The sequence below is a fragment of the Gavia stellata genome, chromosome 9 (assembly GCF_030936135.1).
Source record: "Gavia stellata isolate bGavSte3 chromosome 9, bGavSte3.hap2, whole genome shotgun sequence".
In the NCBI taxonomy this organism is placed as follows: domain Eukaryota; kingdom Metazoa; phylum Chordata; class Aves; order Gaviiformes; family Gaviidae; genus Gavia; species Gavia stellata.
Window position 1 is genome coordinate 543,943 of NC_082602.1, and position 20,578 is coordinate 564,520.

The window sequence follows — 20,578 nt, forward strand, 5'->3', positions numbered from 1 at the left end:
TGGATCGATGTATTTATAGAAGCTACGTAACATATTGAACGCTCTCCAGACTACTTTCCTTAAAGCTTCCCATCCTTCCTTTCTACACCTGCCCACTCTACTTTCATTTTCTGGAAGAAAAACAAGCTTACCCAAAAAAAGCAACATGTATTAACAGATTGAGCAGTACCGCCTGCTGTTTTATTAAATTGGTGTAAAGCCCTTAACTGTGTCAGTCACCTGAAAGGGCCAGACAGAGCTGGCAAACACTCCACCCCCATAGAGCACCAAAACTACTTTCCACTTCTCCTACCACCGAAGAGCAGAACGGGCCACAGCACCAAACGTCTACTTGATAGGCACGTTTTTTGGAGATGCTCAGCCAGACGTGATACGGGGCTGACGTTAACGCCAGCGGGAAGGAAGGAGGAATAACAAGGGTTACCTAAAGCAACCCAATTCAGCGTCCCCAGGACTCACGGGGTGCAGAACAGCGCCCTGGTTCCTCGCCATCACTAGAAACGCAGAGAGCAAAAGGAGAACACCACGTACATTTTAAGTGCCGGTTTAAAGTCTAGTTTGAAAATAGATGAGCAGCAAGAATAGAAGAAACCCTGAACTACGTACTCAATATGCACATGTCGAGCATACTTTTTCCACTGGGGAAAAATGCATCTTGTTGCTAATTTAAAGCTACTTTAGGAAAAGACTTCTCTGGTTTGATGCGCATCTCGTTTTGCTGGAGATGCGCCGGTCAACATTAAAAATAAGGTGATGTGCATTTTGGAAAGAGTGCTCTTATTTGGAGACTAAAAATGGTTTCGTTCCCCAGGAAATCAGTCCTGCATCTCACTGTGACAGCATCCCAGTGAAAGGTTTGGTCTCCCTGCACACAATCTGCACTTCCAATGCCTACACTTGCTTAAAGCGTCTGAACATAAAAGGGTTTTAAGCTGCAGTTCCCTCAAGATCCCTTGACGCACAAGGAGCATCCTCTGCTCTAATGATCACGCTCAAAATTTCATGGCTTACAAGCAAAATGTTTTAGCTGACCGTTTCCATACTCAAAATACTTCAATAAAACACCCACACAGTGACAAGAATGAGACTTTAATCAGTTTTAAGTGGAGTTTTAACACTAAGAGATAAAGGGTTGTTAAACACAATAACAAACGGACATCTGATTTGTATGAGGCATTATCCTGTACATGTCATACTTGGTTTTTGTGTATTCTCAGTGCATAGCATTACACACAGAGCCACTGTTGCACAGCACAATAGTATTTGAAGAGGCTGAATCAGAGTAAGGCTGCTTAACAGACTGATTTTTTTTTTTTTTCTTTTAGTATCTATATATATATATGCTATATGAAAACAGACTGAAAATTTGAACCGGCAGAGAAAGGCAGCTCTGCCAAACACTGCAGTTGGAGCCCCTTTTAGTGCACAGTTCCACCCCATCCATCTGCATGCATGACACTTTCTAACAGTATTTAAAAGGTAAACGAGGCACTTCGTGGCAACCACAGGCATCGTTAACATATTGCACACATTTGCTATGACTAAACATGGAACTTGCACACTAGCATCCTATTTTTTAAATTTTTTTTTCTTTTTTTTTTTTCCCCCCGAAAGCTGAAACGTTTGATGCCGCATGTAAACTCCACTTCAGTTTACAATGTGTGCCACAGGAACGAATCCGGATGCTATTTATACAACTGCCCTTTAATAGCTGTGGCAAATATTTTGAGCGGGGCTACCAATGACTAGGGGATGCTTCAGGGCCTCTTACCGAAGTGATGCCTTCAAGTAGTTTCAGACATGTAAGCTGTTGCACATCCAAAAAGGTTTAAGCGTACAGTCCAGAAACTCAAGGAAAGATTACCTACAGAATGCAGTTCAAGCTAATTATGAATACTGTCATAAATAAAGTTTTAATAAGGACTCAAAAACCTTTCAGTCATAGTAATTCTTGTCAACTTCTATGGGGGTGGTAACTGAAATAAAGTATAGGAGAGTATGTATAATATATATTTATATATATAATATATATATATAATGCCATTTTTCCATTTCCAATGACTACACCATAAAATGTAAGCAAGGCTTCTCAAAGACATCAAAACATTCAAAAAAAAAAAAAAAATCAAAACCCTCATTCCAACCTTCACATTCCAAAGGAAAAATAACAGTGCAAAAGCCCATCGCGTCATGATTTCCAATCCGGCCCTCAGCGTTACATACCGGAACGGCACCAATCCAATTTTTATTATCCAAAGTGGGACACGCAGCAGTGTCAATATCCGAATACTTTTAAAGCATAAACATTTTTGTTTATTAGCCAACACAACTTTCAACTGTTAAAAAAAACCAGACAAGGTGAAACATGATTCGAAGGGTGAGTTAAATGTCACGTCCCAAGGTAGCCACCTCCTGCTCGTCAATAACAGTGGGAATAATGAGCGCTGGAACCAGCAATCTTGATCCATTAAGCTATTAAAAGTCTAATTAAACCTCTAAGTCAGAAAATATTTACCAGCTTTGTTAGAAGTTAGAATCATGAATCTGATGAGCAAAATTGACCAACAGATAGAGAAAAAAAAGAAGCACTTTATACCTTTGTTTACCAATAGTAATTACTGGAAGTCCTGCCTTGTCTCGTTCAAATTCTTACCATTAATGCTGTTGTACAGGGCCTTTACAGATTCCATACACAGTTGTTACCTAGGCAAGAACACAGCTAATGAACTTCAATGTCAGCACCAATAAGTTAATTAAAAGCGGGAGGGGGGGTGTATTACAGCCTAAAAAAAAAAAGTGTCAATTTGGGGACAGCTCTTCAGGGCGTACTTTAGAGAAGACAATTTTGTCAGCTACTTCACATTTGTATGTAACAGTAGTTGTACTCTTAAGTCATCTGCAGTCTGGGCATGTCAATTATATACCGAAAGTAAATCGCAAGCCCTACTCCTGGCTATATCCCTACGAACAAATAATACAACGCAGCCAGTTTAGAAATCTAATTTGTTGGGTGGTTTTGCTTGGGGTTTTTTTTTGTTTTTTAATAGCAAACAATATATTTGGGACAAGCTCTGCTTTTTAAAAGTACACCTCTCCATATACACACAGCGTTGAGAATTTACTGCAACACCCGTTTCCTCTATATTGTGTGGAACGTCTGTTTTTAAAACATCGTAGGTACTGAATATTCAAGTAAAATTCCCTAACAGTTAATGACATTTTTTTTAAAAAGTGTGCAAAACTGCAAAACTCATTGTAATAGAATGTGTAAGGTCAAAGGGGTGGAACAGCTGACAGAGGTTTGATTGAATAAATGCATCATAAATCTTCAAAACAAACACTAACCTGGAGAATCTCCAATTGAAATTTCCTGTGCACCATCACAAAATATTTTTATATTAATGAGAAAAAAAAGCTTGCAAGGCAGCACATGAAGTATTCACAGCAGGAATATGATTGAAAAACTAATAAATGTAAGATGTTGACTGATGTATGCACTACTAGCATCTGACTTTTAGCACTGGCCTTGATTACACAGGAGATGGAGCAGCCATTACAATTCAGAAAAAAGAAAACAATTAATAAATCATTGTCAAATTTTGTAACAATTTGTTTCAAGCCCATATTTTAGTCGATAGCCTCCACATTTGTATGGTTAAGTCATTGTTGCTGTGTTTCCTTTCTGTGACCCCAATAATTTTTCTCCCTTCATTTGCGGGTCTTTAGGATGTTGTGAAGGTTCATTCCTGTACCCCTATACAGAATCACTCCCTCTAGCTGCCTTTTCTAGCACCATTACACTTAAAAAAATAAAATGCACAAACAACAAGCAGTGACAGCAGCGACTCTTCAATTGTCCAGGATGAATTACGGTAGCATGCTAAAGAAAGGTGCATGGAAATAGCTGGATATGGTACACAGGCCAAGCTCCAGCGGACTATATTCCTTTCTGAGCATTACTTTCCATCCCCCATCCAAAATACATGCATTAGAATGTAGTAAAACCTTCTAGAAACATCTTTTAGCCAACTGCAGACCTTTCTGTTGCCACACAAGTGCAAAAAAAGGGGCAGGATGTGAACCTGTATATTTTCGAAACTTCGTTTGGTGACAGAACACAAAAGGAAAAATTCCTACGTATACACATTAGGTCTGTCTCCACTTTTATAAAACTGGAATAAAATGGGAAAGTGCCATGTTTATAGTTCCTAATTGAAGTTTTAATGTCCTTTTGACACAAAAAGGTATATACATATCAGAGCTACGTAACCTTTTTTTTTCCTCCAACTGGACAAGTGTCAAACCCTGTAGATTTATAGGGCAAAACAAGATTGGTCAGGAAAGAATTGTTCCTATAATTGGTAATCTGACACTATGTCCTTCTGCCATTTAAAAAGGTCCTTTTTTCAGTTTATTCAAGTTTGTCACTCTTCGTGGTTGGGGGTTTTTGTGTGTTTTTTTTATCTCCGATAAAAAAAATATTCAGACTTTTGTAATCTGCGTATGCTGATCTTCATCAAAAGGTTCATTCTCTGGATCAGAGTCAGTGGTGTCAGAGTATCTATAATGATCAGGTTCATTGTCACTAACATCTGGCGTTACAGAAGTTGAACTGCTAGCCTCTGGATTTGATGGCTCTTCTACTGTTTTTGTGAAAAATAGCTTCACCTGGGAAAGGAAAAAAAACAACATTTAAAAAGGGAACCTGGACTTTAACCGAACACAGGCAACAATGCAACTTTTAACAGCATGGCTCCTTTTGCTACACCAAATCTCATGAGTGCTCCTCTCTCTACTCTGGAAAGACGGAAATAAAGAGCGAGCTCTTCTGAGGTCAGCCAGCCGCTCACTACCACCCCTGACAAAATAAAGAACTGGCAACACAGCGGGTTTCTCAAGCCCAACTGAAAGAGTTCTGCGTATCCGCATCAACCACTGGTACTCTTGAGCTATAGCAGCAGGACATACCACGGCGGCGGGCCACGCCACACTAAGCTTTTCAACCGTCCTACCTTCTAGACCTCTGCAAGCACAAAATGAAATTGTAATTAGAGTGCGCAGGAACGAACAAACCACTCTAAACGGTGACTTGCGTGTGTGTGTGCGTGCGTTAAGTCTGATCCAAGCAACGTTCCAAGAAGCAACTATGACCATTGCCTTCCAACGAGCACTGCGGGGGTCTAACTGATATTTTATGAGCAAGTTAGAAAATGCCGAAATTCTCAAAATTGCTCTTTACATTTTTTAAAAACAGCGCTGGCAATGGCTCATGTTCCTCAGAGCTAAACTCACAGGTTAAGGGATGCCTGTGAAGCAGGCGCCTCTGCAAATCCACTCAGGAATCCACTCAGGAATCCACTGCGTAAAACTCGGAGCTCATGGCAATGCAGCTGGTACAGGAAAGATGCTACCTGGGTCTCTGGCTCTCCTACTACTTGTCTCTGACGGCTTTGATAAATACCTGAAACAATCCGAAGCCTTTACTCCCTGTCTCTCAACATTCCCAAGAAGCAGATAAACTTACAAAGCAAGAAGTTTTGCTAAGTGGTGGCAATACTAATAGATGAAATCCATTTCTACATAGACAGCAGTTTCAAACGGTTCTCACTCCATAAGGCAAGACAGACAAATCAGACAACGTCATGCAGCTCTTCAGCTTTGTTTACACGTAATATATACTGACCTTGAAGTTTGGAGAGAAATATCTGTTGGCTTTGTCTTTATTTGCTTTGTCTAGATCGTTTTTTGTTAATGTAAGGATTAAATATTCCTTATCATTATCTGAGCGCTCTGTACTGAAAATACCATCAAGTTCCTGATCTGCAACTAGACTTCCATTTTCTACTTTGTCTGAATTTTCATCCAGTCCTATGAAGAATGTATTTACCCAAAAGTGAAACATTTTGTCCTGGGGGAGGAAGAACACAAAGAACAAGCTTGCTTTAGTATTCACTAGTAGCACATTAATTAGACTAATATCATCACCCGGTCAAAACCAAGTTGGTAATATCAGACAAAACTTGTTTGGACAACAGTACATCCTTGGTTACATGGCATGCAAAGACATTTTCACCAATTCTCCCAGACAATATGCAAAACTCTGCATTAATCAAACCCAATTTTAACCAATTAAGCTTTCAGAAGTCACTCCTTATCGAAAGTTGGTTTTAAAACAATCTATCACACCTACAAAAAAGCAGACGACAATAAATTAAACAAGTGTTTAACTTGTAATCACAAGGTATAAAGAGATTTTTTTTACTCATACCTTTGCCAAGCAGCAGCCAAACCCAACAGACAACCTGTGCGAACCAGCTTAGGTGAGTAATATGTATCAATAGAGAACATCCTCCCCCATAGCTTTACGCATAATAGAATGCTTTTCTTTATTTTTATAGAGAAATAGCTGTAATTGAGCAAAACCACCCTATAAATACAGGTCTCCTATCGTAGTGGATTCATTACTGCTTTACGGAGATGGTTTCTACCAGTCAGATGTTTGCTGACCAGCACAAAGAGAACGTCAGCCTCCGAAAGTGTCTGCTGTCCTTCTACTCAATGGGAAGTTTTTAATGAGAGGATGAGGCATTGACAGTTTAAATACATTCAGCTTAAGCGGAACTCGACAGATGACCATCAACGGCTGGGAAGGTACAAATTAGATTATCCACTATAACACTGCAACAGGTATGCCTGTACAAAGAGGCAAAATATAAACGTATCAGTGATTTTAAAGTGTCACTGGAGAACTAGCTGGTATCAGCCAGTATATTACATGCTTATCATTATGGCTAGCAGGGTCGTTGTGAGCATCTATCTCCCTACGTGCTCCTGAACAAACAGCGGTATTTTGCTCTTGGTAAGACAATCTCTGAAGATGATACGACCAGGAACTTCACCTTCAAGCTCTCATCTAAATAGCTCCGTAGGATGCGCTGAATGCTCTTGGTTTAGTTCTCCATCACCTGCCATACTTCCATCAGTCAAGAGTTGATGTTTCCAAGATCAACTACCATTAGCAGGTTGGTCCTGACTAGTACGTTAAGCACTTCTCCATCTGAAACTGAGCTACATGTACTTCCTCTTTACAAATGAAACCTTCTATTTTACTCTGATTTGAGCTTTCAGGCAAAAGGTCCAAAATGCAAATGGCCAGTCCTTCCCACAATAGTCAGTATTTCTGCATTTCTGTTAAAGCAGCAGGGGTGACAAAGCTAGCACATATCAGAATCTAACATTCCTTGATATTACACAAGACCAGAACACAAACCGACTCCTTCTGAGCTAATTTACGTATTTTTGGTTTACAAGTCTAATTCCAACTTATTATTGGAAAATCCGGGTCCTGCCCCATCTTCCTAGCTAATTCACCTCTGCCGATAAGCAGGGAGAGAAGCAGAGGTGGAACAGAAGTGGCTCTTGTGCGTATCACATGAGCATGCCTCCCTGCTGAAGGCAATTTGGCACCAGCAAAATATCACAACATTTTCCTGGGCCAACGAGAAGGGGGCAGGGAAGAGCTGGACTACTGCTTAACTTCTATTCTTCTTCCTCGCAAATTAATAAAAACATGTAAGCATACAAATACTGGGAATTCAGAAGTGTCTGATGAAACAACTTCTACCTGCCTTCTCTACCAAAGGTCAGTAGACCCATTTTCAGTATTTTAGGTAAAGCATACAAAAACTCTTCCAGCTTGCGCGCATTTCTGCAAGCACCTAAGAGACCCCCAACCTGTAAGGAAATGCAACGGCAAAGACAAAAGTTAAATAATTCAGTCAGAAACACTTCTGGTAGTTAAGTTACCCACTTCAACGCATGTCTCTCCAGCACCTTTAGGAATCAAGTTAATCCACCGAATTAACATGCTGTAATTACAGTCGTCTTGGGAGACTAACAGATGTTTGCCACTGCCACCAAATCCCTTCAAGCCATCACATCTATGAAGAAGCCTTGTTGGAGCCCATCCATGCAAGGCAGCAGTCGATAGGTTCTTGCCAGGCCCAAACTGCTCATACGCTTAGCACCCTCTTCTTCTCCATTAACACTACCTCAGAAACAGTCTTAAAAATGCCCACCCCAAGGTCTGGAAGTAGAGGATGAACATCCTGGGCAAGAGGGTTTATTCTTCTGTAATGCTCCAACAAATCATCACCCTGCCTGCTGGCGTCTCAAGAAGAAAGCGGTGGCAGGCAAAATCCCCATGAAGACGTCTTCAGGGTAACCTGGTCTAGGCTCCCCTCCATGCCCCAATGATGAGTCCCTCCAAAGATATGTAGTCCTCCAAGGAGATAAGATGGCTACTCCTGCTCAACCCAGAAGACCAGTTCAGTCAAAACAGAAACAACCGACGGCACCAGCTTTCCAGCTACAGAACAGGAAGGATCTGGAGTCCAGGCGCTGCCTGCAATAAGCAGCAGGAGAAGGCAAGCCTGAGCTGATGTTCCCAGCACCCAACAGCTCTGTAAGCAGGTGGCTATACCACCTGTGGTCTCACCACCGGCGAAGAGGCCATCCTTCCAGCGAGGATTTAGAGAACAAAGTGCATTACCACACCATGACCACCACTGAGGGAGATCCCACCTCTTGCAGCTGGGGTGATGGCACTACTATTTTTCATCCTTCTTCAGGACCACAATGCAGAAGCAGCAATGCACTTTGCCGCTGGTCCTCAGCGACACCCATGACACCTCCAGTGAGGTCAGCAGAGGAGAGGACAAAGCTGACGAAGACGCTGCAGCAGATGGACGGAAAACAGTTTACACCAACAGCTTTGGAGGAAAGCAGTGCCAAAGCAAACAAGGCCACTGGATGTAAACCGATGCCAGCAGAAACAGAAGGCATGGTCTTGTCATGCATCACCTTAAACTTCATCAGGTGGAGCAGACCCAGGAAGGATTTACTTGGCACTTAAGGGCCTGCCTGAACAAGCAACTGCAGGGACTCAGCTTTACCGATAGAGTCTGGAGAAGACAAGACAGACGACAAACTTCTCACTAGACATCTTTTAATCTGTTTTCCTTGGGATAAATTTGCAGAGGTCTTCAGGGACTCAAACTAAACAATACCACTTGGCTAAGCTGGTCATTTATCCTTTTATCTCCCTCCAGCTTTTTAAAGCATCATGTTATTTTCCCTCCTTTCCCACTACGCTAACTTAATTAGCTTAATAAACTAAGTTCATGGGTACTGGAATATGGCACAGCCACTCAAACTGAGGGAAGACTTGGTCGTGTTTTTTGGAATTAGCTCTTAAGGCTGGTAACTGTGTCACTGCTTTCACTGAAAAAATAAAACTCATTATTCAAAGTGAGGATACAGCCAGCTTCAGCTAAAGCATCAGGTTCCAGATATTTCATGGGAGACAACGAAGAAAGTTGATGTAATATGGGCCAAAGATAGGAATTTTAAAAATCAAGGCATGAACTGAACTTGGACTTTATATAGCAAATCTGAATACCAGATCAAGTGCTCACAGGAACACAATTTAATGAATAGGCTTCTGAAAACGAGTATTAGCTAGAGGCTTTTTTGAATGTGTTTTGCTTCACTTCCAGTTACATCACAGGCATCTGCCTTAAAAAAAAAAAATCGCAGATGTATTTCTTCCCATAACCAAATCTGTATCATAAAATCTACAGACACTTGAGACAGAAGCTGATTTAATCACGCTATTTTGACATACAATACTTATCCTTACCTTGTGCGGTTTTTCAGTTCTCAGCCTGACAGAAAAATATACCTCACTCTAGAGCCGGTACCTGCCTCTAACTGCAGACTGAGATCCAAATCCAAGATAATTTAAGCCATCAGCTAGGAGTTCCCATATCCTCTCGAGAGTTTAATTTTGCAGAGAGATCTACAGGCACTTATAATCGCTTTGCAGCATCAGCTAAGGGTTTTGGAGATGCGATCCAGCAATCAGAAGATGGAGATCATGTCTCAACCTGTTCCATGCTGGCCTCACAGCCTTCCCATAGTCACGGCTGATGGATCTTCTCGTACCATTTTCAGATCAACATCTGATCCAACATTCGGATGAAAGTCTTCTGACATTTTCAGAGTTCATTCTTCAGCGTTTGCTAAACAGCGATCACCCAAAGTCCTCCTGAACTGTGTAGCAGAACTTCTCATCCATACAGACTCAAGAGATGAAATGGCACACCCAACCGCTCAAACAATGCTGTCAGCCCTGCCTACGCTAGAGTCTGGGTATAAAATGGCAGTGACTTACAAAAAAAACCCCACACCAGCATTTCCCTCTCTCATCGGTACTGGGAGGACTCCTGAAAAAGGTCTTCTTTAGCCCCAGGCTCTGCAGGCAGGAAGATTACGCAATCTTCTGTGTTATTTTTAAAGAGTCTCATTGAACCAAGTGATACAAGGATACTCTGAAATACTTTAAGATTATCATGTCAACATCAATAACTGGAAGAAAAAGACTTCATACAGATACATGGAAGCAAACCTAGAGAGACTACAGCAGCAGTATGAGATGAAAGAATAGCCAAGCTACAAGTCAGAGAAACAAAAAACCATGCTCAAACCAGCCCCAAATTACTAACTTCTATTATGTATGAATTTCTGATGGATAACTACACTCGAGCATCAAGCCATTTTGTTCTCATAAGAGCATGCATTTTATTCTTAAAAGGAAGTAGCTACATCGTAGTGAAGAAATGGTCCAAGAATAAAGTAACCAACTTCATTAGACAAGAAAAGACCAAAAGCTGTGGAGTTACTAACTGATGCCAGGTGGCACATATTATGGAAAAGCTGAAACAGGGCAACTTTTCAAAGCAGTCATCCTCTCACCAACATCTTCTCACCAGCACAAATAACCCTTTGGCTGGGGTCAGCTCTCGCTAGCCACTGAATTTGCTTAAAGTTTTGCCATTAAAAAGAACAGGACACCTGACTGCTTTAAATTTCACATTGAAGCTGCAACACTAGGTGCTTAAAGTCACTTGGTCATTCAAGTCTGTTTTGTTTCATGCAGAATAATTTTATCCCTTCTTGGATAAGAGCTTGATCAACGTAGAGGACGCCCCCCCATACTAGAGAGCTCTGCAGATAACGTGCCTGTTCTTCAGAGGATTAAGAACTTTGAAAGCAAGTACAGGTGAGCGAATCTGGAGGGCTTCAGGCGAGATCAGCGGTATCTAACACCAAACCAGACCCACCAAGAGGACACAGAAGTTTCCTTTATCTCCAGAGATGAGACATAGCCATTCTCCAGCCTGAGGCCCAGAACGGATCGAGAACTACGCTTTTAATGAATGTTCTTAGTTTTTTGATTAGTTTCTTATGGAAAGTTAAAATGCAGACTGGTAGATACGTGATGCCTTTAAGTGTGTGCAGAAAAACTTGTTTAGCAGCTACCTATAAATCTGCTAACAGAAAACCTTGGGAGAGCAAGAACCAGGGACGAGCAATGGACCTGTAATTCCAGCTTTCACAAACATGTGTGAATAAACCGGAATCTCTGAAAGATAAAATCCTGTTACTCCTAATTATGCTGTTCCTCATTAATTAGGTGATCACTGCATAGAGGTGACCTTCTCCAAAATGCGACGAGTCTCCACAGTGGAAGGCCCTCTCTTTTGCGTAAAAACTGTGTAGAGTCAGTTTATCTAGAAAAGGAACAGGCACAGATGTGAAACACTTGTACGGAGAAATGTGTTCAACTTTGTGCCAAGGTAGGTTTTCTGCCACAAATATTCCCCTTTGCCCTATTCCCATCTTAGTCACTTTACGTAACAAGTTGTCAAAAGGACCGTGTGGAAGGATCTCGCCTTTAGTGCCAAAGCACACGTCAGAGATGGAACATTTCACTAATTCTCAATATGAAGACCTCAGCGTGGCTTCATAAAACAGATACGCTTACAGCCGAGAGGATCCACGGAGCCTGTCCCAGATGCCCTCAATTCGCGTCTGCGTTTACAGTAGAGGTAACAGAAGTGGTCTTACCAGAACTGTGTAACACCATGGACCTACTTTCTTCTGGCCTCCATTCTTACACAAGGTTGAGGGCAATTAGACATTAGATTCAACAGATCTTTGAGGCAGATTATCAAGGTGGTTTCTTTAGAAAAGAATTCTGTCTGATGAAGGGACAGTTTCCATCTCTCAGAAAAGCTTGCAGATGTGAAAAGAAGAGCTTTCACCATCTCAGCATTTCTTTGCCCTAGCAGTCCAAAAACACTGAGAAAAGGAGCTCCTCTGCACAGAACCTGAATAGTTACGGTACTTGATAAGAGTAAGAGCTACTCAGAAACTACAAAGAGATTCTTAAGAAATGAAACTGTGGCTGATATGACACTCTGAAATGAAACTATGGCATAGTAACACGCTTGCTGCGTTTCTGCAGACAATTTTACACGCTCTTGAAGACTGAATTTATACGACAGAAATTGTATATGATAACGAAGAGCTCTAGTTTATGCTGTCACTGGATCTCAGTGCTCTCTACAGTTAAAACAGACACAGGAGTTCGTGCCTGGTGCTACAGAGCCAAGACCCAGCATCTGAGCTGCACACTGGTATTTCGGGGGCTTACTCAGGGACGGGCAGTGCAGCACAATGCTTCCTACAAAGTCCCTTCGCAATCCGTGTGTTACTGAAGATGGTAAAGAAACAACAAATTCACAGTTCAGATAAGACAGAGACCGGATAAAACAGGACCTTGTCTCAGATGTTTGGGTTTTGTTTCATCTCCTCCCTGCATCCTTCATGTCTAGCCCACAGTACTTATCTGGGTGCTCCTTTAGAAGTCTGTTCTCAAAGCTGGCTCCTGTGTGTTGCAGTTTTAAATGTCAATAATTTTAATGTGGACTTAAAGGAGAATTTCTACTTTTAAAATGCTTTGTTTTACAGTTCTCTGTATTGCATATAGCCGCACTGACCAACTAAAACATCGCATTAAACAGGCAGAAGAAAATATTCCCATTAAGAAACTGTTTTAAAACTATTGCAGACATCCGAGCATAGTAAACAACAGAACACAACATTTCCAGCTAGTGAAATTACACCATTAAACCAGTTAACAATACCTCGTAACTGAACAAGCGCACAAAATAGTGCATGCGTATTTACACACACATCTAGCAGATACAACCTACGTGCATAGCTGTAAGAGACTTATCACTTATGTTTGTCTCCCAATCCACTCTAGTATTTTCTTCTTTTTATGCTTTGCCTGTACACAGGATTCACTCAGTGAACGCTCTTTAAGTTTATAACATCCATTAAATAGCGAACAACTATTCACAGAGAATTTAAAGTAGTAAATACAAAGGTAGCCTTTAGTCAACATGGTCTCATCCTCACCATTCACTTTGGTAGATGCAAACTAGCTCCACAAGCACCAGAATTAATGAAACCCCGCGAGGAGGCATTCATCTTTAAGAACTCGCTGACTTTGGTGTCAAAATAAGGTCTAGATTAATTTTTTCCACAATTGAGACACTGATAAAATTCTCAGTTCTGCATGAGTTCTCTAAATGTTTAACGTCGAGGCATTGCAGCTGGGAACCGAGAGATGACTGAATAGATTGCAGAGATACTTTTACAAAGCGCGTAGGAACTCGGTTATCTCGGAAATTCAACCAAATTTGACAGACGAGTAGAAATCAGCCAACAGCACAGACAGGATCTTCTGCGCCTGCTCAAACCTTAGGAAAATTTAGTGAAGAAAACAGCTGGAGTTAACTTGCTCAGTATGCAAGTCTATTTTTAGAATGAGAATGTTTCTTCCTCAATTAGATTACTCACTACGACCCAAACGACTGCAATACATATGCGGTATATTTTTTATCCAACCTTTGTATTTAATCTCACCAACTCTCAAAATATCCAGCTTTCATTTTGCGGTAGATTCTCTCCTTGGGAAAACTAGACATCAAAGAATTAAATACTGTGATTGCACATCACTAAAGAATAACCAACATCCCAGCCCTGCATCAGGATTGACTCGACAACATTTTCCAGAAAAGCGAGAAAACCAACCTTTTTCAACATCTTGTTCTGTTTGTGGAAAAATTCCACTTTGATATCACCGCATACCGGCAAAGGTTGAGGGAATTCAAAGTACATATACTTGTCTTCACGTCTTGAGGGTCCTGAAGGGGAGGTGAATATCTTTACCTTTAGCTGGTACACCACAAACTGAGGATCTGCATGGCAAAACAGAGCGTCACTTCGTAAGAAATACCTTAAAGTTTCAAAAAGCGCAATATTAGTATCAGAATCACAACCGTGAGCTACGATATTTTGGAAGTTAATTATCTATTAAGAGTTAAGCACCGCAGGGCATCAAACTTTGCTAGATGTTACTGGAAACAACCTAACAGATTTTTGTCCTCCGTAGCAATACTCTCAGGCAACCACACGGTTCCTAGAAAATTGCTGGTTCTTTTTAATATAATAAGAAATAACTATATGAAGTGACAACCTCCTGACTTTTCCGTGCATATTGCCTCTCATCTCTATATTATATGGATGTAACTGGGGGGGTATATTCTCTCTCATCTTCTTTGAATTGCAGAGTGGGCGGTCACGTCAGCCAAACTGATTTCTACTCTTACACAAACAGAGCTGTTATACAAACAAAAACAAGGACAAAATTTAAGATTAATACATAAACCAACCAGCACCGACAGACTGTACAGACACAGACCGTAAGTCTGGCCTGTAAATCACCATCACCAAAAAAAGTGCCAGCCACAGCGTAACTTTCCAAATTAAATCTGCTGGGGTACCAGCTGAAATTGCGAGGGTTTTTCGGTGCAGCCTAAGCAGATTTTCTTTGGAAACTGCCAGACACCAGCATGAAAGCCAGAAATATTAAGTGAAACTTATTCAAAGCAGTCTTTCTGCATTTGCTTCTCTGTTAGTATCAGATGCAGAGTGCTCTCTAGGCAATACACACTGAACCATACCCTGCCGTAGAGTGCGTAGCCACCCTGAAACCACCCCTGCAGAGCTGTGGAAGTCCCTACCGAGCACACCCACACTATCTTGTCAAACAGCTTAGCTATAAACCTGCTACTTTATCTCCCTCGAATCCTCAGAGCCGTGAAACCCTGTCATCCCCTCGTTTTGCCCAAGAAGCACAGCTCTGCTTGGTCAGTGACTTCACAACAGAAGGGAGACAAGGAAGTCACATCTAAAGTTATTGCGTGTTGGTAAAATTAATACCGTCGCAGCAGATAACATGACTAAAGTAACGCAGACCATTGGTTTCACATTCTGAAAAAAAATCACTGAAAACTCCACAGAAACGTAAAATTGCAGTACACAAAGATGGTGAAGTTGACAGTTACTCTATCTCCTCAGGTGCTTAGCAAATCTTTTGTTTATCCCAACGTCCTGCTGTGAAAATAACATGCAAACAGCCCGGTACAGACAAACAAGTTAATGCTCACACGAGCAATTCATATTTGTAGCTCGATTTCGCAAGTATAGCACGGTTTATCCAAAACATTAAATAAGTGGTAATTGCAGAAATCTGTAACCTTCACACCTCTACCCTAGAGGCAGAGGTTTTTCGGCAGAGGCTCCTCCCTTCCTCCTCCTCCTGGTAAATACAGTTAGCCTGACAAGTTGCTTGATTGTTTCTTACGTGCGTAACATGTTCAGGTACTGTTCTTACAACAATATTAATAGTGCAATTTTAATCAAAGCCACAGGAGGCACTGGAATTAATTACACATTGCAGTAATCCCCATAGCAAAACCATTAGAAAGACTTTTTCAGCTAAAAAAAATGAACACGCAACACTAGGCAGTTACTGCCCTGTAACGCAGCCCACAGAAGGGCAGAAGTGAATTCGTATTTATACTTCAAAGTTTCAAGGAATCTGCTGATCCTTAGTAACATACTGTGTATCAGCAGATTAATTGTTTACAGGTGTATTACTACTTTATAAGCCTCCATCTAAAGAAAAGTTTATTCCAGAGTTATTTAGATATTTACCCAGTTGAACTGTTTTTTTTTTTTTTAAACATCATGGGAAGAATGACGTTGCTGCATTTGAAGCCAACATGCCATTAAACAGATGTTTTTCAGCAACTCACGTTTCCCAAGAACTGCTTAATTAAAAAAAGGCTTTTATAAAAGTATCCAAATATATATTATTTATGGTGCCACTTATCTTCAAACCATTAAATACTTCCCAATTTAAAACTGTAGTGCAACAACTATATGAGTCCTTCACAGACCTCAACTTACTACACCTGGGAGGATGCTAGCGATAGACCACACTAACCCAGCAGATTTTGGAATGTGAAGTGTTTATGATCTCCTCCTCCATCAAGACGTGCAGCTCTTTGTGTCACGTAAGAGGACGGTTTGGTTATGTGATGGTTATCAAGTTCAAAGACCAATGCGTTTCCTTACGAGAGCTAACGGAGATTAACGGGGTGCTGGGTACTTACTGCAAGTTCCGCCGCTGAACATGGGAATTGTTTCAAACATCATCTTGTGAAACAGCAGTGCCACTGGTCTGTAATCCAGGTGATTCTTTAACAGGTAGCTATAGTAGTACACGTAGCGTCTCTGACTGGGAATTGTCACTCCCTAAACAGAAGGAAACCAAACGTCAAAAACCATCAAGGCCATTTATTAGCATCGCTAACAGAGCTCCTGCCCATTACCTCAAAATATAACTAAAGGCAAATAAACCACGAATGAAAAGGGAGCTAAAGCACCTGGAATAAACCATCGTGATTTATGCCGAGGATACCTCTGCAGCAGCTACGCTGGAGACCGGCACACAGAGTAAAGCACCTAAGCTGGTTGTACCTAGAAAGCAGGGGAGTGCTGCGCTGCTTTCTTCACCGCACGGAAACCCAGGCACGTGGGTTTCGGTACAGTAACACGTGATGACCCCCAGTGATTTCTTCATCGTGGACACCATCCCGGGCACCTTAAGGACTACCAAAGACATAATCAACCCCCAAACCATTCCCAAAGACCGTACGCATTCCCCTTTTCCCTAGACACACGTCCACCACAACTCTTGTACTCGTCCTGCAGAGTGTTGAAGAGGAAGCTGTTTCCACACATTATCTAACAGCAGGCGATTAATTACCGACCGGTCCCCAGCACAGAAGAAGTAGGACACTGGTTTTCCAGTTACCGTAGTACGTATCTCCAAACATCACAGAATCGCTAAGGTTGGAAAAGACCTGTGAGATCATCAAGTCCAACCATCACCCCAACCCCACCATGCCCATTAAACCATGTCCCACAATGCCACGTCCACACGTTCCTTGAACACCTCCAGGGATGGTGACTCCACCACTTCCCTGGGCAGCTTATTCCAGTGTCTCACCACTCTCTCAGGAAAGAAATTTTTCCTAATATTCAGTCTAGCAACGAGGGAAAGAATGCAGATTTTTCCCTATCTTAAAACCAAACACCTCGAGGACCCTGACGGCCACGTAAAAGACGGTTTCACGCTGATGCTTATTTTTTTTTTTTGGGGTGGGGAGAGTCAGACATTAAGCAGGAGGTGCCTTCAACATAGGAGTTTTTAAGCACCAATACAGGAATTACATTTCGACAGCAGTTTCAGTCAAAAGATTCTAATTTTGTTTGCTAATATCACTGTACTCAAGACTGACGCTACCTTCTATTATAAAATGCCCTTCTGGCATGTTTCCACAGAAATCAAAAGTGGAAAATTTCATTAATATAAGTCCAATAGCCCAAACTGTTAAATGAAGGACTTCTCAGTTGAATTACAACTCTGAAGTAAACGCTTGCTTTGAGAAGATAGAACCAAAGAACATTTTAATTGCTGATTGGAGATCAACTTAAACTTCAAGTGAGGGAATAGTTTTAAAGCTCTTTTAGCTAATATTTTCAAGCATAAGTGGTAAAAATGAAAAATAATTTAATTCCCTAGAAAATGCATTAGATGGTTTATAACAACCCATACTCTATAATTACAACAGCATTAGGAAGCACACTTTCATATTAAAACTAAATGTGCAATTGCAATAAACTGGAGATAACAAAAGGTTACGAACACACAACACTAGGCAGTTACTGCCCCGTAACGCAGCGCACAGGCGGCCAGAAGTGAATTCGTATTTCTACTTCAAAGTTTCGAGGAATCTGCTGTTCCTTACTAACATACTGTGTATCAGCAGACCAGATTAATTGTTTACAGGTGTATTACTACTTTATAAGCCTCCATCTAAAGAAAAGTTTATTCCAGAGTTATTTAGACATTTACCCATTCAAACAGATTTTTTTTTTTTTAAAAAAACATCATGGAAAGAACGATGTTTCTGCATTTGAAGCCCACACGCCACGCACATATACGAGCCTACGAGCATTTTGATCACAAACCCTAGAACACAGTATTTCTACAAACTCTTAGTTCTAATACCTGCTTCACCTTACAACAGCCATAAGCTAAGAGTGGCTAGAGCACTTTTGATTTAGTAAGCATCTATCACCTCCTGCCTTTATTTAAAAAAAAAAAGAGATAATTACATCTCCTTACCACTTCAGCTGTTTCTAAATTACATAAAAGACTTTATCCTACAGCACTTGTACAATGACCTTCTTAAGTAGCCTTCTACACCGACAATGTTTTTGGTTCAGATGTCATCTCAGTAGTTATCAGACCCACTTCTTAAGGGAGCTTTACAGTTTGCTTTCCCGGGATCTGGGCTTCGTGACTGAGGAAATCCCAGCCTCGGAGCAAGCCATCGGTAATTTGCCAATGCTGCCAACCAGAAGAAAGCCATGCAGGCAAGGAAAACGTATCCTTCTCTGCTCGTAGCTCCTCCACGCTGTAAAGGATGTGCCCCACGGAGAAACCCCAGCACATCTCATCAGGAGAACCAGGGCTGGGACCAGAATGAAAGGAACACAGCCACTTTCATGGCTATATACAGTGACAGTTGATCTCCAAGCAAAACCAGTTCTCAGCCAAGAGAACAGTTTTATCCCTCCAGCCAGAGACTTTTACTCCCCGGAGACCTAGCCTTTACCCTGAGATCCTAAGAACCAGCCACACTGAAGCGGAAGTGGAAGTTCTCCATTTCCCAAGGGGCTGATTTCAAAGCAGCACACTTTCATAACAAGCTAATATTCGGAGAGGTGCAATCAATCCCCACTTACTTTTAATCAAGAAGAATAAAGAACAGGGAAGCAGTTTAAGTATTTTGTCCTCAAGAAGCTTACATTTCCCATCTATCACCATCATCATTTTTTAAAGGGACATTAGAGAAGCTTCTCTCTAGTCCCTATGCCAGTTTCACAGGGTACTACCGAGCTGTGTAGACATCATAAAAACTGTCAAGTGCTGCTCCTTGTTCTCCTCTCAGTGTAGCACGGGCAGTACTATGAAGAATAAACATTTTTGGAAGTCATATTTCCACATTCACTTCAATAACATACCCTACTGTGAGAGTAAAGCTAAAGCTGCAGCCTCAGACTAGGCTTACGGCATCAGGTTTAGCAGAGGTCGTCACTTGAGTACATCGAACAAACAGGCATCCCAACTGATGAGCTGTGACACATCAGACGTTGGATATCTACCCTGCTCAAAGAGTCATTCTGAGACTTCCTCGCACAGAACAATTGGTTTCCATTTCCTGTTCAGTTACACCACTATTAGGAGCTGTTCCTAAAAATACAACAGTATGACGGTCAAAGAATGCTCCTGAATGGATCATCTCAAGAGCTCAAGTACTTGAACAGTTGTTCCCAGCTGATACCTATCTGTTGAGTAGACTAGGCTTCCTTCTGAGACTAAGCCTCACCCCAACACCTTCCAGGCAGAAGCAGGAATAAAGACCTTTGCCAGCTGTAGGAAGGTAAGTTGTCAGTCTTCATCATCACAGTAGCATTTCAGTGTCCATCTTAAGGAAAAAAGAGGTGATAAGCTAACCATTTCACACAATGGAAGCAGCAGCAGCTTTTGTAGAAGACTTTTTGGGAGGGTTTGCTTCTCCCCCAGCTCTGAAAACAAGCTGGACAACTACGGTTCTTTATATTCAATTTCAGAAAACAGTTTGTCTCCCTCGGTTCAAAGCGAAAATAGAAATCAGTCCTGTTCTATTACGGTGGTGGTGACTGATAAGACACAACCATTTAGCCAATACTTTCTAATCCTCATCATTCCCTTCTTCTGAAAAAGGATCCTTCCACTATGATGAGTTACAGAAGTCAAAAGAAGCAGCTTATAGAAAAAACAACCAACCAACCCAGTTTTTGGTCAGACTTTTAGACTCAGTTCTGCAATGTCTTATTCCCCGCTACCTTTCCCAGGACAACAGTAGATTAACAGACTATCTAGGAACTGCCAGCCTCATCTATAACTCTCACTTGATGTTGCAAAAGCCTCCGTGAAGCTGCTTCTTCCAGCACGCACTTGGGAAAACCTTGGTACAGAAGTACTCGAGATTGTTCTCTTGACCAATTAGTCATACTTCCTCTTGCAATTAGACTCAACACTTCCTGCTGGCATAGACTAAACCCTCTCGAGAATCACTCTGCCATGCACATTAATGGCACCAGTGATTTTAGCTGCACTATTCTGAGTAGCTATATACCA

The 20,578-nt window shown here is 41.4% G+C and overlaps 1 protein-coding gene across 1 annotated transcript in view; it reads right to left on the reverse strand.

The window, feature by feature from the left end:
• Positions 1 to 1,078: 1,078 nt before the first annotated feature.
• PTEN (phosphatase and tensin homolog) overlaps positions 1,079 to 20,578 on the reverse strand; it is a 51,293-nt gene continuing 31,793 nt past the window's right edge. The window contains exons 6-9 of the mRNA XM_059820963.1: positions 16,437 to 16,578; positions 14,008 to 14,174; positions 5,684 to 5,908; positions 1,079 to 4,668 (exon numbers count right to left, since the gene is read on the reverse strand). Coding sequence (XP_059676946.1) covers positions 4,483 to 4,668; positions 5,684 to 5,908; positions 14,008 to 14,174; positions 16,437 to 16,578 — 720 coding nt within the window. The 3' untranslated portion in view covers positions 1,079 to 4,482. The remainder of the gene's footprint in view (positions 4,669 to 5,683; positions 5,909 to 14,007; positions 14,175 to 16,436; positions 16,579 to 20,578) is intronic.